Source organism: Tachypleus tridentatus, chromosome 9, assembly GCF_004210375.1.
Source record: "Tachypleus tridentatus isolate NWPU-2018 chromosome 9, ASM421037v1, whole genome shotgun sequence".
NCBI classification, from domain to species: Eukaryota; Metazoa; Arthropoda; class Merostomata; order Xiphosura; family Limulidae; genus Tachypleus; species Tachypleus tridentatus.
This window is the reverse complement of record NC_134833.1, coordinates 151,103,756-151,131,160: the sequence shown is the minus strand read 5'-3', so window position 1 is coordinate 151,131,160 and position 27,405 is coordinate 151,103,756. Positions and strand designations below refer to the sequence as shown.

The 27,405-nt window shown below is 38.6% G+C and overlaps 1 protein-coding gene across 2 annotated transcripts in view; it reads left to right on the top strand.

Moving 5' to 3' along the window:
- LOC143226656 (BCL11 transcription factor A-like) overlaps positions 1 to 27,405 on the top strand; it is a 116,648-nt gene that overhangs the window by 49,666 nt on the left and 39,577 nt on the right. Inside the window, exon 2 of one of the 2 annotated variants that reach the window (XM_076457890.1) lies at positions 7,346 to 7,438. The exons of the other annotated variant lie outside the window; for it this stretch is intronic. Coding sequence (XP_076314005.1) covers positions 7,346 to 7,438 — 93 coding nt within the window. The remainder of the gene's footprint in view (positions 1 to 7,345; positions 7,439 to 27,405) is intronic. 2 annotated transcript variants of the gene reach the window in all.

Genomic DNA, 27,405 nt, shown 5'->3' with positions numbered 1-27,405 from the left:
CCTTGCAGAAGTGCTTCCCCGTGGCTCGGTGTAAGTCTGAGGGCTTATACCACTAAAAATTGAGTTTTAATACCTGCGGTGGAAAAAGCACAGATAGATAATTGCGTAAGTTTGTGCTTAACCGCAAACAAATAACGCAACTTTGCTGTTATAACTTTCGTATTTTAGCCTCGCTTGTGAAATTCAATGGTACGTTTAAGGGTTTAGAAAGCTAACATTTTGGGTTTCGATACAGTGCAGATGGCCTGTTGTGTCGCTTTGCGGCTACTGAAACCAAAACTCCTGCCGTTTAAGAGCGAACATAAACTGTTCGTTTATCGCTTCGAATCCTTATTTTGACGCTGCTTGCGTCTTTTAGGTATTTTCTTAAAGTTAAGCTACGTTCCATTAATGTACCGCTGGCGTTACCCTCAGAAAAGATAATTGAACATCAGACTTTTCTTTACTTCGAATATTTGACGTTAGGTTTTTAATTGGACAGGGATGCATACCTAACTGGACCTGACCCACCAGCAGTATAAGAGATTTAGTTAATAGAGTGAGAAATTGACTTCGACGTCCATGCAAATATACATATATCAGGTTTCTGCTTCAGTGACACATCAGTCACGTGACTTAAGATTGATACTGTCACCGCACGCGATTTTTTTTGCAGGTCTGTGCAACGTGACCGTCGAGTGTCTTTTCTTTTCTTTCTTTTTTTTCTGTTAGAATGTTAGACGAGCACGAGCATGTAAACATGAAAATTAACTAATTTTTTTTGTAACCTGCAGTTCTGGTGTAAACCACCAAACGTCACTGCTTGCATTATTTCTATTTTTCTCTCTGTTCTCCCTGGACTGTTACAAGATATAGCGAGTTTTACAGATAGACACTAAAAACGATATTAGAGACCCGGCATAGCCAGGTGGTTAAGACGTTCGACTTGTAATCCGAGGGTCGCGGGTTCAAATCCCCGTCCTACCAAACATGCACGCCCTTTCAGCCGTGGGGGCGTTATAATATTAGGTCAATCCCACTGTCGTTGATAAAAGAGTAGCCCAAGAGGTAGCGGTGGGTGGTGATGACTAGCTGCCTTCCCTCTGGTCTTACACTGCTAAATTAGGGACGGCTAACGCGGATAGCCCTCGTGTAGCTTTGTACGAAATTCAAACCAAACCAAACCGATACTAGAGTCCGGTGTGTTTGTCTTCAGAAATGAGGACGATTTGTTTGTTTTTGACGCCCCCACGGCTGGGAGGGCGAGCATGTTTGGTGCGACCGGGATTCGAACCCGCGACCCTCGGATTACGAGTCGCACGCCCTAACCCACCTGGCCATGGCGGGCCGAATGAGGACGAACACAACACGTTGTGAGCGATATTAGGTTCAATGGAATAGCTAACTACAAAACAGGGTTGTGGGTGAGGTGATATATTTATGTTTTGTTTATCTGAACCCAAGACTAACCCCATTGTTTGTTTTCAACATGTTTCGCCCTCTAGTGGCAAAGCGGTATATGTGACAACACACGCCACTAGAAACCAAGTTTTGATACACGTGGTGGGCAGAGCACAGATAGCCCATTGTGTATCTTTGTGCTTAATTTTAGGTTCAGGACGTTTCTGATTACATAGGAAACGAAAACAGTTTTTTTTCTGATTACAAGAAACAAAGGACAATATTATAATTAATCACTGCTGGGGTCCATCACTTATTTTACATTGGAAAATGAGTGATTTCACCAGTTCATGGTCGACTCTTTCGACTGAATGTTGTACCACTCAAAATTACCTACTTATTCAATACGGAGGCCTACCGCTAGTTAATGATATAAAAATGAAACGACGATTTCGGGTTTAATACCCGCCTCTAATAAATGAATATAATTTGTCTGTTTATTGCACAAATAAAAACTATGAATGCTTTATGTATATAGAACAGTTCTGTACTATAGATGTAGGAATGTCACTCCACCCCCCCGCAAGAAGAATGGAACCGAGCGTAGCCCATTGAGAAACTTGTCAGAGCGTGGATCCAAGGGTTCATAACTTCCAAGAATGTCGCTTCACACTTTAGACCCGTTGATATGTTATAAGAGTGACTGTAAAATCATACTGTTCGGTTTTGCGGGTGTAGGCTAAGAGTTCGCAGCACTCCCATCCAGTCACTCGCTTTAGACTCAGGGAAATATAGAAACTTGCATGTAAGTTTAACTAAAACTTCTTAGGTTTTCGTAATAACTTTCAATAAGGTGGTATTACTGTCGGCTTCCACCTTTCATCTCAATTTCTACATGTACTTTCGTCAAGTTAGCAGAATGGCTAAGCTACTGTGAGGTGCTGTGAACACGTCGGTCTTTGTATTTGTGTTGCTACAGTAGCCAGTTGTCGACCATTGAACCAAATGTCTACAGATGCGTATCGTGTTACACTGTTATTATGACATAACTCCGTTAGATCAGGTTGTCTTTTAACTTTCAGTTTATATTATTACCATGTAACTGTTACAGTCAGACTATGTTGTTGTCACTTTACGTCGTAACTTACAGTTTATATTATTACCACGTAACTGTTACAGTCAGGCTATGTTGTTGTCACTTTACGTCGTAACTTACAGTTTATATTATTACCATGTAGTGTTACAGTCAGACTATGTTGTTGTCACTTTACATATGACTTTCAGTTTATATGATTACCATGCAACTGTTACAGTCAAACTATGTTGTTGTCACTTTACGTCGTAACTTACAGTTTATATTATTACCATGTAGTGTTACAGTCAGGCTATGTTGTTGTCACTTTACGTCGTAACTTACAGTTTATATTATTATCATGCAACTGTTACAGTCATACTATGTTGTTGTCACTTTACGTCGTAACTTACAGTTTATATTATTACCATGTAGTGTTACAGTCAGGCTATGTTGTTGTCACTTTACGTCGTAACTTACAGTTTATATTATTACCATGTAGTGTTACAGTCAGGCTATGTTGTTGTCACTTTACGTCGTAACTTACAGTTTATATTATTACCATGTAGTGTTACAGTCAGGCTATGTTGTTGTCACTTTACGTCGTAACTTACAGTTTATATTATTACCATGTAGTGTTACAGTCATACTATGTTGTTGTCACTTTACGTCGTAACTTAGAGTTTATATTATTACCATGTAGTGTTACAGTCAGGCTATGTTGTTGTCACTTTACATCGTAACTTTCAGTTTATATTATTACCATGTAGTGTTACAGTCATACTATGTTGTTGTCACTTTACGTCGTAACTTACAGTTTATATTATTACCATGTAGTGTTACAGTCAGGCTATGTTGTTGTCACTTTACATCGTAACTTTCAGTTTATATTATTACCATGTAGTGTTACAGTCAGACTATGTTGTTGTCACTTTACGTCGTAACTTTCAGTTTATATTATTACCATGTAGTGTTACAGTCAGACTATGTTGTTGTCACTTTACATATGACTTTCAGTTTATATGATTACCATGTAGTGTTACAGTCAGGCTATGTTGTTGTCACTTTACATATGACTTTCAGTTTATATGATTACCATGCAACTGTTACAGTCAAACTATGTTGTTGTCACTTTACGTCGTAACTTACAGTTTATATTATTACCATGTAGTGTTACAGTCAGGCTATGTTGCTGTCACTTTACGTCGTAACTTACAGTTTATATTATTATCATGCAACTGTTACAGTCATACTATGTTGTTGTCACTTTACGTCGTAACTTACAGTTTATATTATTACCATGTAGTGTTGCAGTCAGGCTATGTTGTTGTCACTTTACGTCGTAACTTACAGTTTATATTATTACCATGTAGTGTTACAGTCAGGCTATGTTGTTGTCACTTTACGTCGTAACTTACAGTTTATATTATTACCATGTAGTGTTACAGTCAGGCTATGTTGTTGTCACTTTACGTCGTAACTTACAGTTTATATTATTACCATGTAGTGTTACAGTCATACTATGTTGTTGTCACTTTACGTCGTAACTTACAGTTTATATTATTACCATGTAGTGTTACAGTCAGGCTATGTTGTTGTCACTTTACGTCGTAACTTACAGTTTATATTATTACCATGTAGTGTTACAGTCAGGCTATGTTGTTGTCACTTTACATCGTAACTTTCAGTTTATATTATTACCATGTAGTGTTACAGTCAGACTATGTTGTTGTCACTTTACGTCGTAACTTTCAGTTTATATTATTACCATGTAGTGTTACAGTCAGACTATGTTGTTGTCACTTTACATATGACTTTCAGTTTATATGATTACCATGTAGTGTTACAGTCAGACTATGTTGTTGTCACTTTACATATGACTTTCAGTTTATATTATTACCATGTAACTGTTACAGTCAGACTATGTTGTTGTCACTTTACATCTGACTTTCAGTTTATATTATTACCATGTAACTGTTACTGTCTGGCTATGTTGTTGTCACTTTAATCTGACTTTCAGTTTATATTATTACCATGTAGTGTTACAGTCAGACTATGTTGTTGTCACTTAACATTGTAACTTTTAGTTCATATATTATTACCACATAGTGTTACAGTCAGAATATGTTACTGCTGTCACATTTTAACTATCAGGTTATATGATTGTAATTACTAAGTGACATTTTAGATCTGGTTCTCTGCTTCATGTCGTAAATAGTCAGGTTTTACCGTTACTATCTAATAACATTGTTGGGGTCGGATTCTTTATCCCAAGTTGTAGAGTAAATAATCAAATATTATGATATATTTAGATTTTCACAGTCAGATTAAGTCCTTGGTGCGACGTTATAAGGTAAATAATCAACTTGTATCATAATTATCTACTAACATGTTAATAGTTACGCTATATTCTTGCTTCCATATTACAGTATAGCTGTCAGGTTACATTGTTGTTATCTATTAACACTGTTAGTCAGGTTACATTATATTTTCAATCAGATTGTGCTGGTTCGTAACTTTATGGGCAAAGCTCCAAGAAATTCTTAAACCGGATTTGGGGGGAAGCGTACCACTCAACTTTTCGCAGTATAGAAGCAGTAGCTAACCTTGTCTCCTTTCGTATGCCCCCTTGTTGGGGAAGAAAACAGAAATAACCATAAACAAGAGAAATTATGGACCTCCATGTTTTTAAGAGGTCTTCTAATATGGATTTATATTATAACACAAGATCTTTGAAGTTTTCGCTTTCAGTGATAGAGGGGGGGGGAGAGACCTCCCTTTTTGTAATCTTTACGAATGACAGAAGCCCGCGGTCAAAAGAAAACCGTAGCTTTCCAATCCTCCTCTTTTCTAATACAGTGTAGCTTCTACGTATGTACACTACATTGCTGCTTTACTGTGTCATCTATCATCTGTTACATCGAGGTCTATTCACTAAAGCTGTTTATTTTTGTAATGACTACGTTGGGTTTTCACGGCATGATATAATGGACTTTCGCACCCAGCGGACCACAACGAAGCCTGAAACTTTTCCCGGAGGACTCCGGCTTCTAGCGAGTTGGTTGTCCCTTTCTCTTCTCGCATGTTGTGTACGTAATACAGTTCTACACACCCCGGGCTATCAATGAGATGCCTCTGTTTCCTGCTTTGAAATAAAGGTTTATTTTGCAAAGACATCTTTTCAAGCCTATCTGCACGCGTATGGAAACACGTTGTTGACACTTCATAAAACACGTCTGTTTCCCCTATTCTTCAGAGGAACGAGTTGAATGAGTTATTCATACGGATTAGATCCCGTCCGAAAGTGAAGGTAAATTCACCTTTCAGCGACCTATGGAAATCGTGTGTGTACAAGAAAGACGGTCCTTTCTTCCTGATTATATTGAAGAATCTGCATGTATTCAGAATAGTTAAACATCCGTAGTCTCTCCTCAGAGATGAACCTAAGTTGAATAGCTGGTTTCAGCGGTAAAAACTCTCAATAGAGAGAACAATTTGCGCGTGTGTTACCAGTGGCCAGAATTCTGAATGTCTTAGTTTGTGTATTGGTACAAATGCGACTCTAGTCTCTCCAACGTTGATATGTCCTTCGAATGTCTTGAGTATTAGAAAACATTTATTTTTCAGAGCTTCAGACACTCTTGTTTCGGGTATCGTGAAGCACATATTGAATATATCAAGCACAGATTATTGCACAAAGCCAATTGTAATAATAAGTAGCTGCGAGGAAGCATTCAAGTTCAAAATACATTTGCAAAACGAACGCCTATTGGACTAAACGTGGCAGACGAAATTAACTTGACGAACCGTTATCTGGTCAAATCGAAGTCCTGTTCTTTTAATGATCGAACTCATGTCCGGGGTTTTCCACTTCTTATCGATTTTTGAAGTTTTTAAATCATGTGCTTTAATGGACCCCTCGCATCACGAAACGTAGCTTTGCTAGTTTCTCTAAAAAGCCCTCATTTTGTTTTATTTCACACACGCACAACGTCTTTATATTTTAATCCTCTCTGCCGAGAGGTGGCGTTAGCGTGTTCCCCACTTTGTTCAGCTGGTCGAAGAAAATGTTTCGAAAATCTTACACTTCGATATGGATGAGTTTTGACTTCCAACCGCACTGTCGAGTTTTCTCTCTCTGTTCCTGAGTTTCGTACCTGGTTGTTTTGAAAACTTTGTAATGTCACTGTTTTACGTATTCGCCTGTGTGTGCGTGCGTTCCTCATAGTTGGCGTTTTCAACAACAGTAGAACATCCTAAAAACTTGTGATGGTTAGCGGTGGTTGTTTATAAGGTGTGAATAACAAAGAGATTATAAGTTTCAGACACGTGTTTGACAATAAACTGTCTGTGCTGTTTAACTCTTCCCTCACAGTCTGTTCTGTTTAACTCTTCTCTCACAGTCTGTTCTGTTTAACTCTTCTCTCACTGCCTTGCTGTTCAACTCTTCCCTCACAGTCTGTACTATTTAACTCTTCCCTCACAGTCTGTACTGTTTAACTCTTCCCTCACAGTCTGTTCTGTTTAACTCTTCCCTCACTGCCTTGCATTTCAACTCTTCCCTCACAGTCTGTACTGTTTAACTCTTCTCTCACAGTCTGTACTGTTTAACTCTTCCCTCACAGTCTGTTCCGTTTAACTCTTCCCTCACAGGCCTGTTCATCATCACTCTGAAGTTCATCATGAAAGCTCTTGTTTTAATTTCTGATGTGTGACGATTTTATTTTTTAAAACACTGTACGAGTAAATAAACATTTAGGAAACGTAATACTGTGTTACGTACTGTAATTAATTTGTCTTTCCATGTTCAACATGTGCTTTTCTTGTTTTATTCGGAAATATTTTCTGTGTTTTATGTATGCATAAAAATGCTTGTACTTCCTGTCTCTCCAGGGCACAGCTACACCCTTCCTCACTTCCGGTCCACCTGCGCCCGTACATTCTCTTCCTTCCCGGCATGCTCCAGCCCAGCTTATGTCACTAATGGTACTTTCTCTTTTTTATTTAATGTGTTGTAGTAGATATTGTGTTAACAATAACAACTGTGACCAAACCTAATATTTAAATATTTCTTCAAAAAAAAACACAAGCCTCGTAATAACAACGAATATTGTGAAGACTTCCGCTCCAACAATAAGTATCGTAAATATGTCCCACTCCAATAATGTTTTACGTCAGCAAGCCGTATGTTAACAATGCTATTATTTTATTTCAACAATAACGTGAGCAATAAGCCTCACGCTAACAATGTATTTTGTGAACGTGTCTCACGTTACCCGCGTATTTTATCATAAAGTATCGCTTCAGTGATATATTTTATCAGCAGATCTCACTGCAAAAAATGTGTTATAGGAATACTTTTCACGTTACAAATAGACATAGCGAAAGAGTTCTACGTTAACAGAGTTTCGTGAGAAGGAACCTCACCACTAACAATGTCTTCAGCTAAGAAACTTCACGTTAACTGCGCATGAGCAAGCCTATCGTTCACAATACGTTCATAATATAGTCGTAATTTTAGTTTAATTACGTCTACTGAAAACAGGATGTTACTGTAATGGTGGATGTAAGAATCCTGTGAAACAGTCCTGCTAGATAACGCTGAACCCAGAGAACATACTAGAGAGTTCGTTTCTGATCCATACTGTTCGAGTCTTATATGATTACATAATAACCTAAGCAAAAACCAAATGTACTGATATGGGTCTCCCACACCTAACCAAATTTCTTATTGTTATTTTCGTATCCGGATATCAATCTGGATCAATCGTTGTTTTCAGTTTGAATATATTTTCTTTCTGCTAGACCTCTGTTTTTTCACTTCACTGTTCGTAAAGACGTAAAATGATAGCACTAGAACAACGAATTAATAGCACAATTTAAATGTTATCGTTTAGTCTAAATGTAGTGATTGCTTTCTTTTCAAATTTTGCGTATTGAAAAGTCCAAGGCTCGAGTTGCGATTTGCCGCTGAACACCCTCCCCCCTTGGAAGTTATAACTTACAATCTGTTACACTCTATTCTGTTAACAGTAGTCATATGGACTGTTTGTGTTCCCTCTGGCCTGCTGTAGGATCGGTTATACCGAAACATTGCGCTCCAGCATGGCTAAATGGTTAGGGTGCTTGAATCGTAATCGGAGGCTCATGAGTTAGAATCCTCGTGATATCAAACTGGTGCTCGGGCCGGCATGGCCAGGTCAGAAAGGCGTTCTACTCGTAATCCGAGAGTCGAGGGTTCGAACCCCCGTCACACCAAACATGATCGCTCTTTTAGCCGTGGGGCGTTAAAGTGTTACGTTCAATCCCACTATTCGTTTGTAAAAGAGTAGGCCAAGAGTTGGCGGTGGGTGATTATGACTAGCTCTCTTCCCTCTAGTCTTACACTACTAAACTAGGGACGGCTAGCGCAGACATCTCTCATGTAGCTTTGCGTGAAATCAAAAACAAACAAACCTAAACCTTGGGATCTTTGAAGTACACGTGTTTGTAGCCTGTGACGCACTAGGGACGAAAGTAGAAATATATATTCAACGAAATACGCTATTTTGGAAGATTGAATTTGATTCGAACATTTTTTTTCAGAACGAAACCTGTTCCCACAGTGGTTCAATGGTAAGTGCGAAGGCTTGTAGCGCTATAATATGGGTTTCTACACCTGTTTGAGGTACTGCAAAAATAACCAGTAATGTAGCTTCATACACAGAAACAAATACGTATAGAACAGAATGTACAAGACTCGTCGGAAATCGTTATTGTAGTTAAAAGCAAATAACAAGGCTTAAAGAAAAGGATATTTTAAAAGGTTTTTATTTTATTTTTTGCATTTTAAAGGATAATCTTACAAAATAAATTATTTTGAATTTAAGATTTAATACCAGCTGTCTTCAAATAAATTCTCACCTGGGATAAGTGAAAAGCAACACGTTAAGAAAAGTTTGATTTGTTTGTTGTCAATAGGAGTGTGGCTGCATGTGTGTTTTCTTACAGCATAGCCACATCGAGTCCAACGAAGGGAATCGCACCTCTGATTTTAGCATTATAAATCCGTAGACTTATCGCTGTACCAGTGGGTGCCAGTCAAGAGAAAAGCAGTTTAATAATGGGATATTTGTGTTATGCCAACCACGGATATCAAAACTTGGTGGCCCGGCATGGCCAAGCGTGTTAAGGCGTGCGACTCGTAATCCGAGGGTCGCGGGTTCGAATCCCGGTCGCACCAAACATGCTCGCCCTTTCAGCCGTGGGGGCGTTATAATGCCACGGTCAATCCCACTATTCGTTGGTAAAAGAGTAGCCCAAGAGTTGGCGGTGGGTGGTGATGAGTAGCTGCCTTCCCTCTAGTCTTACACTGCTAAATTAGGGACGGTTACTATACAAGATTTATCTCGATTTATCGGCTGAATTTCCTGACTCGAACTGCTAATTTCTCTTAACCTTTACAACAACAAGAATACTGGGACAATCGTTGATAACTGGGACAATAGAGGATCGCTTGTTGACCAAAGGGACAAATATGTTTCACAACATTCCTTTATGTGTAACTTTCAAACATTGTGTTAAATCTTGTTGATTAGATCACGTGGACTCAAGAGTGAGAAATGCCAGTAATCAAATACTGATAATAACGTACCGATTAGCCAAATGGCGTGGAGTGTTTATTTACCATGAATTGGTGTTGTAAAGGTGCATTTCAACATGATTAATCAGTTGCTACTTTCATACACGTCTGTATGGTTGTAGCATAAGAATATGTGGGCTGTTACACGACTTTTGGACGTACGTAGAAAATATGTTGATTGACCTGCGGCGATTTCCTGGAGTGGGCAAGAAGTGTGTCCCGAGTTTTAGGTATTTGATTCAAGTGTCTTCAAAAGATTTAAAGAAACAAAATAGGCGTTGGTTCTCTTCTGTATCCCTGGGTTTAGGTGTCTGCCTGTCTGTCTAAAGTCACGACAAATGTTCTCGCAAGCGTAGGATGAGACCACCTTTAATTGTATAGGTTTAAGTGTTTGTGGGTTTAAAGTAACATACCTTGAGTTAGCTGATGGGTGTGTATATCCATAATTAAGATTAACATACTTTTTTCTTATTTCTTGCTTTTGAAGTTCATATGTCCTGCTGTGTCATAGCTTACAGATTGCATAATTCTTCTCGTGATCCATAGCATTCATGGTCTACTGACGTCGCAACAGTACACATTGCAACGTCAGGCGTCCCTTATGTGACGTTATTTTGGTGTCTACTGACTGACTGACAGACAACACACCATTGCATAGAGGTGCGAATGGTTAAAACAGGTGACCCCTTCAGGCGACCTTTGGCCCCCTTTCGGGTAAGTTATACTCATACAAACAAGAACCTTATATCATTAGAAACTGGGCTTCGATACCCGTGGGGGACACTGCACAAATAGTCAGCCCATCATGTAGTTTAGCAACAAAAAGAATAGCTGGGCACACTATAACTTTTAGTCCTTTGACGAAAATCTCCTGTCCCAAAGGACCTGCGCAATAACAGTGACAGATCAAATAATTACCCATTTAAAACAAAACACGTGGGGAATGCAAAATATTGATCGGGTTTAAAAACATGGGACGCACTCTAGAATGGAAATAGGAGTAAGAATTAATGATTTAATATCCTCCTACGATATCTTGGAGGCTCAGACCCATCGTATAGTCCACCATGTTGTAGTTTACAAGTTGCCTGCAGTGTTTCACTGTTATTTTGTCAGAGAATTTTCCTAGATAAGATAGATATATGCGAGGACGAGGTTACTTTGGATGATATCTGACAGGTTATATAATTACAAGGAAACTGACCACACTGAGATGCGAAAATGGGGGGCGTATATTTTATGTTCACCGAGTACGTGTTCATCTGTCCGTGTTCTGAGGTGTTACGTCGCGACACTCGAGTGGCTGGCAGCTATAAATATGAAACATGTAGTGTCAATAACATTTCTGTAGTAAAATAGACAGTACTAGGATTTGGTTTGGTTTGTTTTGAATTTCGCGCAAAGCTACACGAGGGCTATCTGAGCTAGCCGTCCCTAATTTAGTAGTGCAAGACTAGAGGGAAGGGAGCTGGTCATCACCATCCACCGCCAGCCCTTGAGCTACTCTTTTACCAACGAATAGTGGGATTGACCGTAACATTATAACGCCTCGACGGCTGAAAGGGCGAGCATGTTTGGTGTGACGAAGATTCGAACTCGTGACCCTCAGATTACGAGTTAACCACGTGACTATGCTAGGCCAGTACTAAGACACTACGTATCTTCATTGAACTGTTCTAAGTTGTTTTACAACTATGTTCATTTCTTCTACCCACCACCCGTAAAAAGGAAGTGTACACTACATATATCACACGTACGACCACCGTACTGTAAGGTACATGAAATAACTGTCGTAACGTGCATGTCAATTCTGTCATTGTGTTTTTCACCCCTCTCTCGAGAAACGTCTGAAGATTTTCCACGATAAATTAAAGACCTGGAAAAAAACAACTTTATATGTATATCGTCATGGATCGTCGTCACGGAATTGTACGAACGTTGACGAATTATGTCGTTTTTTATCACGAAAACCAATGGATATCTTCTCACCTGCGCATTTACAAAGATGCAATGTGGTATCCTGAGCGAAGTGAGAACTGGTTGTCCATTAAAGATTAACCAATAAAAAGTGCAGCTTTCGGTCAAGTATTTGTTGAAGTTTGGATTTATATTATTCATAATTATTAATTTTGGGGCTTAATATCGCAGTTCTTTAAAGGAGTAGCTATCAGGACCTCCAAGGAAAGGGGCACCACCCTCCACGTGGAGAGATATAATAGAACGACGTAGTTTTATGTATTTATTTGTTCTTGTAAATGAAACTTATGTGGAACACTTGACATTTTTGACGTATTTTTTATATCAACACCAAAGACATAGTGTCACGAACCAAACAACACAAATGGCAAACTAACATGTTCAGGTTTCCCGGAAACTCTCACTTCTTTCATATTTGCGTTCTGTAACAATATTACAATAATACTGTTAATATTATTGTAATATTGTTGTTGAAATTTTAATGTCCTCTTTGATTCCGTCAGACATGTATGTAAAATTTAATTGTTGTTTGTTTGTTTTTACTGCTTAAATAAAACTGAAGAACTGAATAACCCCACTCTGTGTTTTGAAAATAAATTAATATTTTTCAGTAAGGCTAGCGTTGTTCATAAAATGGAAGATTTCTACTGTGTTACTTAGACAATAAAATACACATTAAACAAAGGTTGTATAAACGTTTACAGAGAGTAAATTATGTTTACTCTGATTAGATTTAGGGTTTATTAAATAATGCATATTAAGCAAACAAGAGTTAAAATACGAAAGGTTTATTGCTGTGAGAAACTAATTGTTTGGAGTATAACCATTTACATGAAATATAATTGTGTCTTTGTGTGTGTACATACTTAAACCCGATTTGGTTTAACTACCCATCGTAATTCGTCCTCGTATTAATATGCAAATGGCACAACTAATTTATTTACGTGTTCAGTTGATTGTCCTCAGCTGTGTGTTCGGCCCGACATGGCCAGGTGATTAAGACACTGGACTCGTAATCTGAGGATCGCGGGTTCGAATCCTCGTCACGCCAAACATGCTCGCCCTTGTGAAGGGTCAATCCCACTATTCGGTGGTAAAAGAGTAGCCTAAGAGTTGGCGGTGGATGGTGATGACTATATTCCTTCCCTCTAGTCTTACACTGCTAAAGTAGGAACGGCTAGCGCAGATAGCCCTCGTGTAGCTTTGCGTGAAATTCGAAACAAACCAAGCCATGTGTTCTTGAAGATGTTTTGGTATGGTTTGTTTTGAATTTCGCGCAAAGCTACACGAGGGTTATCTGCGCTAGCCGTCCCTAATTTAGCAGTGCAAGACCAGAGGGAAAACAGTTAGTGTTCACCACTACTCTTGGGCTACTCTTTTACCATCGAATAGTGCGATTGACCGTCACATTATAACGCCCCCACGGCTCTTGAAGATGTAAGCAACAAAATAGTTACATTGTTAACATCGGAATTTGATTCGTTGCCTCGTTTTGTTTTAAATTATTCGATAATTACGAATTGTCGAGACGACCATCGTTTTGTTGGCGTCCAGGCAAGTTTTTTTTTTTTTTTCGGTTATTCGAACAAAGCTGGTGGATAAGACCAGTCTGTCTTTGTGGACCGGTGTAACTAGGCGGTTAAGGTGTTCTACTTACGATCTGAGGGTCACGAGTTCGAATTCCAGTCGCACCAGACATGCTTCCCCTTTCAGCCGTGGAGGTATTTTAATATTATGGTCAATCTAACTATTCGTTGTTAAAAGAGTAGCCCAAGAGTTGCCGGTGGGTGGTGATGACTACTTGCTGTCTCTGGTGTAGCTATTCGTATAAAATAATATAATAAAACATAAAACGCTAGTCTTAGCTGTTCTTAACTTTGAATTGATGGACTGGAGAGAAGGCGTCTGGTCATTAACAAACACCGTTGTTGGACAGTACTCTAACCAAACAGTGCCGTTTGGCTGTCACTTTTATAACGCATCTCGGCTTCATAGTGCGAAGAGTGTATTTGCAATAACGGGACGCAAACCGTGGTCCATTAGATTCACTGGCCACGTCCGGTCCCTCACTCAGGTTAATGTAGCCGTATTTGTATTAATTATTTACTATATCCGGTGTCAATATAATAATGTATAAATCGATTTTAGTTCATAATTTCTAAAGGTAGTTTATATCTTATACGCAATAATAAGGAATAATTTGAAACTTTTAATTTTATATACAGTAAGAATAAGATAAAAGTATAGGTTATAAACTTATAGGAGATTATTTAGTAATACTAAATAAACCACAGGAAGTATCGTTCAGTTATTTAATATATTAATTTTCTTTGTAGTCAATAATTTACCAACTGTGTTCGTTCTAAAGTAAAATTACATATTATTACAGAAAAAGAATTGTAGTTGCTTTCTGTTAGTGAATAACTTATTAAATAGAAATATTTCATACATGCGAATGAAATGGTAATTATTTGGCGCTCTACGACTTTCGTGACGAAATGTTTGCAAATCTAATCAAATTTCCAGTCAACCAATTGCTTTTTGTGTTGCTGTTTTTCGGTCATAGATTAAACATATAACAAAATAGAACATAAAGAGTGTAGGAAATTACGAGTTTAAGGTGTTTATTGCCGTTTAATTCGTGGAGGTTTTAGGCTTAGTCAGGTAAGTAAGGCTTAAAACGCAAAGACCCACCAGCCCTGATAATATCTGAAAACGTGACGCTGAGGGCCCGAATTACTGTTCTATATAAACCTACAATTTGTCTGAATGGCCATTTGGAACTGTAGAAAAACTTATGGCAATTTTATTAACAGTTTGAGCCGATTTGCTGCTTTGCGCCACTCCAGGAGTTGTCGTGGACAATAAATCATTTACCTCAGTGTGGACAAAAGACTCCGCCACCCACAGCCATTTGTGTAGTTCAGGGAGGGTGTAGTTTACTAGGCACAAGTCGAAAGCCTAGATTAGATAGAAAACCCTGATATTTATATAGACATGCGCATTAATAGCTTTACCTTTAAGGTGGTTAACGTTCATTTTAGAACAAAATGCGATTGTTTTTTTATGACATATTAAAAGCTCTATTTTATTCTAAATTTCATTCATATGAGAGAATAAATAAAAAACTAGTCTTGTTTGTTTTAGAATTTCGCGCAAAGCTACAAGAGAGCTATCTGCGCTAGCCGTCCCTAATTTAGCAGTGTAAGACTAGAGAGAAGACAGCTGGTCTTCACCATCCACCGCCAACTCTTGGACTACTCTTTAATGGGATTGACCATCAATATATAACGACCCCACAGCTGAAAGGGCGACCATGTTTGGTGTGACGGAGATTCGAACACGCGACCCTCATATTACGAGTCCAGCGCCCTAACCACGTAGTCATTCCGAGTCCACGATCTAGGCACTTGACGTATGAAAAGTATTGACTGAAAATCGGCACAAGGGTTCTAGACGTTTCCAATTAAGTTCTCCATAATCTGGCTACTGTAATTTAATAATATTTTTTGGTCTTTCTCTGTATGCTTTCAACACGCATGCGTTTATAATTTTTCTGAGTAAAATCTGATGAGTTTGCGAACTATAACTGCGTTTCCCTAGCACGTGATTTGGATTCGTGGGTAAAGCACGTTTGCGTGGGCTTACATCGTCTGAAAACGTTTAATTCGTTACCTTCAAAAGAGTGAACATAAAAGCAGCAGACTTCAAATGCTGCCAGTAATAGAGATCCATCATTTCATAGACCTTTGATACTGTTTTGATACCTTCTATGGATCTCTGATAGTGTTCTGTTCTGATACCTTCCATGGACTTCAGATACTGTCTTCTTCTTATACCTTTCATGGGCCTGTGATACTGTCCTGTTCTGATATCTTCCATGGACCTCTGATACTGTCCTATTCTGATACATTCCATGAACCTCTGATACAGTCCTGTTCTGATACCTTTCATGGGCCTCTGATACTGTCCTGTTCTTTCCTCCTTAGGCCTATAGTAATGTCCTGTTTCGATACATTCCATGGATCTCTGATACTGTCCTGTTCTGATAACTTCAATGGACCTCTGATACAGTCCTGTTCTGATACCTTCCATGGACCTCTGATACTGTCCTGTTCTGATACCTTTATGGGCCTCTGATACTGTTCTTACTTCCTTAGGCCTATAGTAATGTCCTGTTTCGATACATTATATGGATCTCTGATACTATCCTGTTCTGATAACTTTCATGGACCTCCGATACTGTCCTGTTCTGATACCTTTCATGGGCCTCTGATACTGTCCTGTTATTACTTCCTTAGTCCTATAGTAATGTCCTGTTTCGATACATTCCATGGATTTCTAGTACTGTCCTGTTCTGATACTTTCCATGGACGTTTGGTGCTGTCCTGTCCTGAAGTAACTTGCAGAGACCGATCCAGAATTTTAAGTAAGCGGGGAATGGGGAGTCTTCGACCACACCATGAAGTCGTTTGTGAAAGTTTGTCTTCGTTATTAGGGTTAAGTGTAGTCCATCGAACATGGGGGGATTGCAATGATTTTGGTGGAGGAATGGGTTATTATTCCACCTGGTGGCGAAACCTCTTGAAAGAGCATCAATATCGTTATTACGTCTTTCTTTATAGCATGTTATGTGTTATGTTGGTCATCGAACGTTTAACCAACATTCAAGTATCCTATTGCTCTGTTGTAGTTTATGTTTTCGTTTACTTAGTTTGTAATGAGAATTCATTGTATAAATTGCATTTTGTTTTAACATGTGCTTAGTGAAGTTCTACTGGCATTAAATATCTGTTTATAGTCTATTTGAGAAAAAGGAAAAACATTGACTGAATCGTCTAATTTCTAAAATCAGAGTGTTACCCCCTCCTATAAGCACTTTCCAGCTAAGCGAGTGTTCACCCCACAAACCCCACAATTTTTAATAGCTTAGGGCAGAATGCTTCCCTCCTCCCCCAAACTTAATACCTTCTAGTGGTTCAGAACAGAGTATTACCACACTTACGCTCTAAGAATTATCTTAGCTAAACGCACGTTTTACGATGCTCTCTTTGTAGGCACTAGGTTATGGTTTATGTGTGTGTAACAAGTTGTCTCCACTCGTGTTTATATAGAAATTTCTGCGCAGTATTGTACTATCCTATCATAAAACACATGTTGGGTGTTAATTATAATAATAACCTACCTCTAGACGTCTCATTCGTGACTCGTGTTAACTATGGGTAAGGCAACTGTTGATAAAAAAAAAACGATTTGTCACCAATGTCTAAATCTAGAAATCGCCACCGACTCAAATTTATGTTTTCGAATTTTTAAATTATCGCGTTTATATTTAATTAAAGTGGTTAATTAAAGCGCTACCTATACTTTCATCTGGTGTTGCGGTGGGTTTGACCTTGCAGATGACGTAAATAAATTAATATATTGTTGTTTGAGCAACATACACCCCCTGGTGTCGCATTGATAAGTAACACTGAAAACGAGTTTCGATACTTCTGGTGGGCGAAACGCAGACAACCCATTGTGTAGGTTTGAGCTTAACAATATATCAGAGAGGTTCTGTTTTGAACACAAGTTACAGCATACTGTCCAATTGGGGACCGTCTAACAAATAAATTTTAATAACAACAACTATGTTTAAAGTAATTAGCCGTAGAGTAGAGTTAAAAATTCCCCTCATCGGTAATCGTAAGTCTTTGAGCTCTTAAAATTCGTGGTTCGGCACATGAGGGAGGCCACAGCGAGTAGAGAGTCAACTGTGCTGCATTGTGCTTATAAACAAACTGAAACAAAACTCTAAAATACTGATAGGATTAATTCAACGCGCCATACAGCGCCACCTGACGAGAATATCTTATTTATATTTGTGCCATTAGCATTACGCAAGTAACAAGTTCATTTTATGAAGAGCCGATTATACGTGTAGAAATTTTAAAAAATAAAAATGATAAGAAATTTGTGAAGTAATTTTAGCGGCTTAGTCTGTGCAATAAGTAGAGGGCGTTCTAGGGTGGGTACAACACTGGAAAACAGTTTGAATAAAACGCTACAGAACTGGTAGTTTGCATTCATTTATGTTTGTTCTTTTTTGTACATATATCTACCAATTAGAGAAAAGCAGCGCTAAGCCGTGTCTATAACATTCCCTGCTCACCTGGCGAAATCCTGCTAATTACGACGAAGTAATCAGGAGAGGAGGGGTCCTGTTTTCCTTTAGGTAATACATTGCAACAAGAGGTGTAACCTCTGAGACTGCAAATAATGCAATTCTTTGTGTCAGCTTGCGCAGCGTCGAGAGCCGCCCTGTAACTGACCTGGGTCATGGGGACGCCTGTGTCACGTGATTACTCTGAGTCTGTGAAGTTCTCCATGGCCGACAATGGGACAACTTCGTCACGTGATGTTCTCAACTGTCACGCTGTTTAGATGGAGACCCGTGGTAAATAGTGAGCGCTACCATATTAACTTCAAACATTTTTATATGTTTGTGCTATCAAACGTTCCAAATAGTCCCGAACTCGAGGATTATGATGGAAAGCGAAACCAAAATGATTTTTATGCGTCAAAGTGCATCCGCGGGTTGCTCTGTTTGTTTATTAGTTTGGCCACGTGACCGAGGCGAATTTGTGGGTTTTTCGCTTTTGTGCTTTTTCCAGAACAATAAAGGTCTTCGTGACAAACGCGTTACTTCGTGTGTTTTTGTTTTTTAAAAAGAAACCAAAACCAAACATATGTTATTGCTGGAAAGCTATACATAATAACAGAGGCCAATAACTGGTTTGCCTGTACCGCACTTCATCAAAACAGTTTTTATGGATCATAAAGTTCGAAGACGGCTTTAATGGGCGGTGAAAGAAACTATATTACGAATTACACATTTTTTTCTGTATTGTATACATAAATATTTATATATTCCTATGCTTATTGTTTGTTTTGAATTTCGCACAAAGCTACTCGAGGGCTATCTGTTTTAGCCGTCCCTAATTTAGCAGTGTAAGACTAGAGGGAAGACAGCTAGTCATCACCACCCACCGCCAACTTTTGGGCTACTCTTTTACCAACGAATAGTGGGATTGACCGTCACATTATAACGCTCCCACGGCTGAAAGGGCGAGCATGTTTGGCGCAACGGGGATGCGAACCCGCTACCCTCAGATTACGAGTCGCACGCCTTAACACGTTTGGCCATGCCGGGGCCCCTCCTGTGTTTGTATAAATTGCTTTAGTCTAATGGTGCCATAACGTTATTAAACGTCTGCAAACTTCATGTTCATAAAACTGGGTATCTCGTCACCAAATATGAATTCATCAGAGTTCTTCTCGACGTTTATTGCCTACGAGTCGACATCTCATAAGGAGAAAACCCGCTCATGATAGACTTAGATAAGTTTTCAAATATAGAATTTCTATTAATAATAACCACATTTTTAATTAAAATTCTCACGATAGATGCGGATCATTTTCCGCCAAGAAAATATCACGATAAGCGTGGATCATATTTAAAGTAAGAAAACCACTATAGACTTGGATCACCTTTACAGTAAGAATACCACGATAGACATGGATCATCTTTGAAATAAGAATACCACGATAGACGTGGATCATCTTTGAAGTAAGAACATCACGATAGACGTGGATCATCTTTGAAGTAAGAACATCACGATCATCTTTGAAATAAGAATACCACGATAGACATGGATCATCTTTGAAGTAAGAATACCACGATAGACATGGATCATCTTTGAAGTAAGAATACCACGATAGACATGGATCATCTTTGAAATAAGAATACCACGATAGACATGGATCATCTTTGAAGTAAGAATACCACGATAGACATGGATCATCTTTGAAGTAAGAATACCACGACAGACATGGATCATCTTTGAAATAAGAATACGACGACAGACGTGGATCATCTTTGAAATAAGAATACCACGACAGACATGGATCATCTTTGAAGTGAGAACACCACGATAGACGTGGATCATCTTTGAAATAAGAATACCACGACAGACATGGATCATCTTTGAAGTGAGAACACCACGATAGACGTGGATCATCTTTGAAATAAGAATACCACGACAGACATAGATCATATTTGAAATAAGAATACTATGATAGACATGGATCATATTTGAAATAAGTATACCATGATAGACATGATAAGGGTGGTATTTTTAGTGAGAACTGAAAGAAATTGGAGTCTTAGATTCACCATTAAGGGAAAAACGAGACTGGTATTAAAGACATGAAGTGACTAAGTTAATGTGAAATTCATACTCTGACCGAATCTTCAATAGTTAGTCCGGGTTGGAAATACACACTAGTCTACATGGATACTTTAACGTACAGAATATCCTGTTCGTTTGGGACTTGTGAAATAGACTCGCAAACTGTTATTTTCTGACGTTACTAGTTTTGAAGCACATGGCAAGATGCCAGATGAAATCTTGAATCTCTATGTGCGCGCGGGTTGTTCCAATTGCACGAGCTATTTTTGTTACTCGCACAGCCTTTTTTTACTGAAGTATCAGGTTTACCTAAAGCTCATCTCTATGCCTTCACATAATTTTCTGCAGTTGTTGTTTTTTACTAAATGTAACTTATTCACGAAAGATTTACTTGTTTAAAGTATTATGACAAATCTAGCAGTAATTGTGAACTGTTCACAGAAATAACGTTAACAAAAAACTGCCTTTGTTTCCCTGTTAACTTAGTAAGTTAATAAATTCCCTTATTTTTCTCTAGTTATGATAAACAACTTACAAACATTCATGATTCGTATATATTTTAAAAAAAAAAATGTGGAGGGAAAACCTTTCTTTGTGGTTAACCCTACACCGAATAAACTTAGAATTTTTTTTTTCCTTCTGCTGTCTGGGATCTTTCAGACCACGCAACAAAAAAAACGAGCGTTTTCTTGTCCGTTATGGACTGTGTTCTCCCGGCTATTCCTGGAAATTGTATTTCGTGTCTTGGGTTAAAAATAATCATAGGTATCCTTTACTGGCCGGGCTAGTTGCCTGTTAAAGTCATGTTAGTTGGTCGACAGCAGGAGGGAAGAGAGAAAAGGGGACAGGGTGCCCCAGCTGCTCGAGGGGGCCAGATGTGGCAGGCATGCTCGTGCAGTCCGTATCCTTCCCTAAGAATAGCTATACTTGTTTAGGTTACCTAAGATGCGAGAGATGATGGTGAGAAAAGGGTATCTTTGCCACAGCTGTGACAGACCTAAATCTACTCAGGTCACCACCGTGTATTCTCTCTCGACCCAGCCCTTGGCGTATCTTCAGTAGCAGAAATCTTCTTTCAGTTCGGCTGATGCGGTATCACCGCGCGGGAAATGTAGGGCACGTGACTAGTGACACGCGAACGCCATTTTCGTTCCTTTTGTAAAAAAAAATAAATATTTTTGTTATATATTTATGTGTGTGTAGGTGAGTGCATGCGTGTTTGAAATTTGCAAAACCAGATTAATCTAATGATTTAATATTGGTCGATTGCATCTTTGTCAGCGGCACTGTTCGAAGTCCTAAAATATTGTCAGATGAAACGTGTGTGTGAATGACATTCGTGATGATGAGAAATTCACTTCAAGTAAAACTGTTCTCAAGACAGCTGGTATGGGTATTAGCACTTTGATTAAAATACAGTATTGAAATCTCTTGAATTTGAAGCTATGTTGTAGTGTACAGAGAACACATGTGTCTTATCTTTATTCATAGCATGAACACGTTTTAGTGAAGACACGACAGTACACAATCCAGTTACGTGACGTCATTTTAGTGTCTACTGATTGTCTGACGTACAATACAATATCGTGTTGCGATTGATTAAACCAGGTGATCCCACCAGATGGCCTTCAGCCCCCTTTCGGATAAATTACTAATAATTAATGACCTGGTGAACATTTTTAACACTAAATACAGGATCCATGGTTCTTATTTGTTCAAACAATTTCATAGTACGCTAGAAGGTTTGTGTGTTGCATACTTTCGTGTAAAGCTATCAATACAAGGTCTTTTTTCTGTTTGTTTGTTTTTTGGAATTTCGCACAAAGCTACTCGAGGGCTATCTGTGCTAGCCGTCCCTAATTTAGCAGTGTAAGACGAGAGGAAAGGCAGCTAGTCATCACCACCCACCGCCAACTCTTCAGCTACTCTTTTACCAACGAATAGTGGGATTGCCTGTAACATTATAACACCCCCATGGCTGTAAGGGCGAGCATGTTTGGCGCGACGGGGATGTGAACCCGCGTCCCTCAGATTACGAGTCGCACAGCACGCCTTAACGCGCTTGGCCATGCCGGGCCGTCTTTTTCTGCATAGGCATCCGTAATTTAGAGAAAAGGCAGCTGTATAACAGTACTCGCCGTCAACTCCCGAGCTACACTTGTTTAACCCAATAAAGGGATTTGACCGTAGACCAAAGTGCGGAGCGCGATTTTGCAGGAACGGGGCATAAACCAGAAATTCTTAAAGCGTGAGATAATTTTATAATTGTTAGGCCTTTTTTTTTACAATTATTAAAGAGGAAACGTTGCGAGTATGAATACATCAATGGAATTTGTCTTACCTACCTCGATCTCTTAACTCTAATTTCAACATCACTCCACTGTCGTTTCCCTAGACTACATGTGGTTTCTATATTTAAGCCAGCATGTCGGCAAGAGATTGTTAAGCTAATTTATCCCATATCAAGAAGCAACGAAGCAAAGGGAAAGCCGAGTCAAGAAACCGTCTTCTTCTAAGACCCAGGAATTCCAAGTAAACACGAGAAATATTTCAAAAATGGAACTTTTTACAAACGTTGCACCTGTTTCAATAATATTAGTGATACTCGTAAGACGTAACAAACAAACCTTTCACCTGTTTCAATAATATTAGTGATACTAGTAAGACGTAACAAACAAACCTTTCACCTGTTTCAATAATATTAGTGATACTCGTAAGACGTAACAAACAAACCTTTCACCTGTTTCAATAATATTAGTGATACTCGTAAGACGTAACAAACAAACCTTCCACCTGTTTCAATAATATTAGTGATACTCGTAAGACGTAACAAACAAACCTTTCACCTGTTTCAATAATATTAGTGATACTAGTAAGACGTAACAAATAAGGTTTATGCTAATTATTTTTCTATCATATATGTAAACGTTTTTTTCTCTCTTTTTTTTTTTTTCGTGTGTTTGAATTCCATTTTTAAAGTAGGAACAAATGAGTTCATGTACACCTCGGATGAATCCATTGACCTGTAAAAGTAGTCCCTCTGAACAAGTACCAAACTATGTGGTGTAATAAAAGATAATTTCACCATTTATGTACACAGTTTTTACGAGGCTGTAAACTTTGCCTGTAATAACACAAAAAATATGTAATAAATATGTGGTATTTCGCCAGTAAATGCATTGCGTTAAATGTGGAGCTCAAACAAAATAATAATAACTCATTCGTTTATTTACCAACGACGTAGCAAACATCAGAAAAAATAATGCTTTAAATACTGCGTTTTTTTTTCATTTATTTATTTTAGCTGTGGACATTTTATGAGCCAATAAAACTTTATCATCTCAGAGCTGTTATTGTAACATCGATTTAAAAACAAGGTTCGATTCCCCTCGGTGGACACAGCTGTTAGCCTGATTTGGCTTTGCTATAAAAAAAAAAACACAAACGATTTAAATAATACATTATTGTTAGAAAACTTCCATCCTCGTGCATGTGTGTTTGTAAGCACCAGTCGCCAACCACCGCCGCCAGATTTTTTTTACACGTAGCGGATGTGTTTACGAAGACGTAATAATTGGACTTAAATAACAGACTGTATTAAAGTTTGGCTAGAATTTCTTTTAATACCAGCTGATAATACAAAAGCAAAATTTTTTACGTTTGGATTTCTCCTTTCTGTTGCAAACTCATTTTGTTAACCTGAAGAGGGCCTAAGAATGTAATGTGGCTTACCAGCTCAGCTTCGTGAAGAAGGCATTGTAATGCGATGGTCTGTCTCACTTTTCTTTTGTAAAAGATTAAACCACGAGTTGACGGTGGATGTTGCTGATTAGTAACCTTCCCGCTAGTCTATCACTTCTAAATTATGGAGAGCTAGGCAGCCTTGGAAATGTTTTATGTGATTTTCAAAACAAACAGAACGAAACGAGAACGTGACTTACAGTAAAAACGAAACATTTTTGGCTGAAACCATCTACAGCAAAAGAAGCTCTTATTTTGTTTGTTTGTTTTTAATTTAGCGCAAAGCTACTCGAGGGCTATCTGCGCTAGCCGTTCCTAATTTAGCAGTGTAAGACAAGAGGGAAGGCAGCTAGTCATCAACACCCACCGCCAACTTTTGGGCTACTCTTTTACCAACGACTAGTGGGATTGACCGTAATATTATAACGCCCCCACGGCTGGGAGGGCGAGCATGTTTGGTGCGACCGGGATTCGAACTCGCGACCCTCGGATTACGAGTCGAACGCCTTAACACGCTTGGCCATACCTGGCCGAACCTCTTATATCAAGCAGCTTTGATTCTTTGAGCTGTGTTGTATTTTGGGTTTTGCAATTTTTACAAAATAACCAACCAAACACAGCCTCTTTGCAACCACAATACAGATAGGATCGTTTGAACATACATAAAAATACTGCCAGGTAGTGAGGGACATTTGAGTTGTAATATGAAGGTGGGGGGTTTGAATCCCCATTACATCAAATATGCTCTTCCCTTCAGTCGGGGAGGGAATGTAAGAATGTGAGGGTGAATCCAACTATTCTTTGGTAAAAGAGTAGCCCAAGAGTTGATTGTCAGTTGTAATGAGTAGCTAGCTGCCTTCACTCTAATTTTAATCTGCCAAATTAGGGGCGATTAGAATAGAAAGCCCTCTTGTAGGTTTGCGCGAAATTAAAAAAAACAAATACACGTAAAAATGTTCAAATACCGTACAGCGTAAATTACTTGCCATAATATTAAACAGTTTTGTAAATCAGAGGTGCGATAAATCTTTGTTTATAAATTCTACTCTAGAGGTTTCAAGTCCTTTATTTCTGCATGTAGTTGAACCGTAAGTAATGTGATAGTCCAGTGTCTGAATAAGAAAATATCTCATCATATTATAAGATATTTATTGACCAGAGTGACCCTCAGGGCATGTCCAGAAGTAATGTCATACTTGATCTTGCTTAGACATTGGTAAACCAGTTTTTTTTCTTTTGTGAATCTCGAGGTTCACTATCACGTAGGTATGGGGCTTCGTGATCTAAGGTCTGATTTTCTTGACAGACAATATTTAGAGCCGGAAAGAAGTGACGCCAAAACATGTTTACGTTCCTAATAAAGGCTTCGCAATAATTAAAATAATTGCTCGATATTAAATCCTCAGAATAAACTTAGGGAAAAGTTACTAGATTAAGTAAAAAAAATGGAAAGGAAGCAGAAAAGGGTTGCCACAGATGACCTCGTAAAAACATGTCCGGACATAAGTCGGAAGAATATCAGTTATGTGTGTGAAAAGGACTCCTAATCAACGCAGTATCAATACACGCTGAGATTTCTTATTTTAGTGCAGTCTTGTTTTTATAAATTAATTTCTGTTTTCTAGTTATGGTGTAGAACAACACTAAAGTTGTAGAGAGTTTAAAGTTGCTAAAAGCTGGAACAGAGAGTGTCGGCTTCATCAGGTAAAAATGTTAGTCCGTCTCTGGAGACAAGAGAGGAGCAGGAGAGAGAGAGAAAAAAAAATTGGTGGTCGGTAGGAAAGCTCATTTCTTTTCATTTACTAACAAAAAGATACAGAGGCGCGTGCATTTCCTTGGTGACTGCAGAAGGTGTTTCGTAGCAATTAGTGGAATGGGTTCATTCATTGTTCCGTGGCTTTGATATTCGAGCGTACAACTTTTCGTAATCGACCTTTTTACCCAGCATGAGCAAAAGCGATGAAGAAAAGGTAAAAGAGGGCGCTTCTTGTATGCTTAAATTATCCCTCCAATCATAACTACCGCCCCACCTGTAAAGTTGCTTGAAAGACCTGCCTATGTTCAGGTGTCGTTGTATGTAGGATTCTGTTTGGCTTTGTCCTTCTTGAAAAGTTTAGCTCCACGTGCCAGGCTTGTAGCGCGTATTACCTTTCTAAGGAAGGGGGGAATTTAAAGACTGAATGTTTCTGAACCTTATAATCAAACGGGTTGAAACGATTACAAAGAAACTTGTACTTACAGACCAGAGTGAAGGCAACACGTCAACAGTGCCTGCCACCAATTCCTTGTCCTATTTTGTCTGACCAAATAGTAGGACATCGTTTCTGCAACAACGAAACGCAAACCATGAATCATCGGATTCTTAGTACAGACGTGCTAACCACTGACTCGAGACCATGAAAGTAATTTTAAAGAAGCGTACACAACACAGAACTGAAACTCCTGTGAGGCAGGGAATATTTCTTGGCAACATATCACACAAATCAAACATTATTCTCCAATAATATTTCGAGTTCTTTAAATTGTATACAGCTCAACCTCGCTATAACGTAGTAGATAAATGGATGAAATGTTACCATTTTTTTTTTGTGTTAAACCATTAATTATTTTTTGTTTTTTTTTGTTTGTTTTTTAATTTCGCACAAAGCTACTCGAGGGCTATCTGTGCTAGCCGTCCCTAATTTAGTAGTGTAAGACTAGAGGGAAGGCAGCTAGTCATCACCACCCACCGCCAACACTTGGGCTACTCTTTTACCAACGAATAGTGGGATTGACCGTCACTTTATAACGCCCTCATGGCTGAAAGGGCGAGCATGTTTGGCGCGACGGGAATGCAAACCCGCGACCCTCGGATTAATTAATCAATTTAGTTAATCACGTCCAATGACCAAAATAGAAACTTTTACACTAACATCGATATAAAAGTGTATTCTCAAAACGGCTGGTATGGGTGTTCAAACTTTAATTAAAATAAAGTACAGAACCTCTTTCAACCTTCTTAAGTCAACCTTAGACTATTAGAGTTTTAACACCCACACCAGCCGTCTTGAGAATACATTTTTACTTCAAGTGGGTTTCTAGTCATCATGAAATAAAATCGAAATAATTAAAAAAACATCAAGAAATGTGAATATATAGATGCTCCCCCATACGTGCCATATTCATTCTAAAGGTATTTTAATGACTTGCATTTTTCTCAACCCTCAAATTACTGACTTGTATTTTTATATCGTTGTATTAAAAGCTCGACTTACAGGGCATCACATCCACTTGGATAATATCAGCCATTCTTATGTAAAATACGTAAAGCAGGCCTTACCAGCAGTGGTGAGATTAATTGCCCTAATTGTGCGCATGATATAGTCTTAAAAACTTATGGC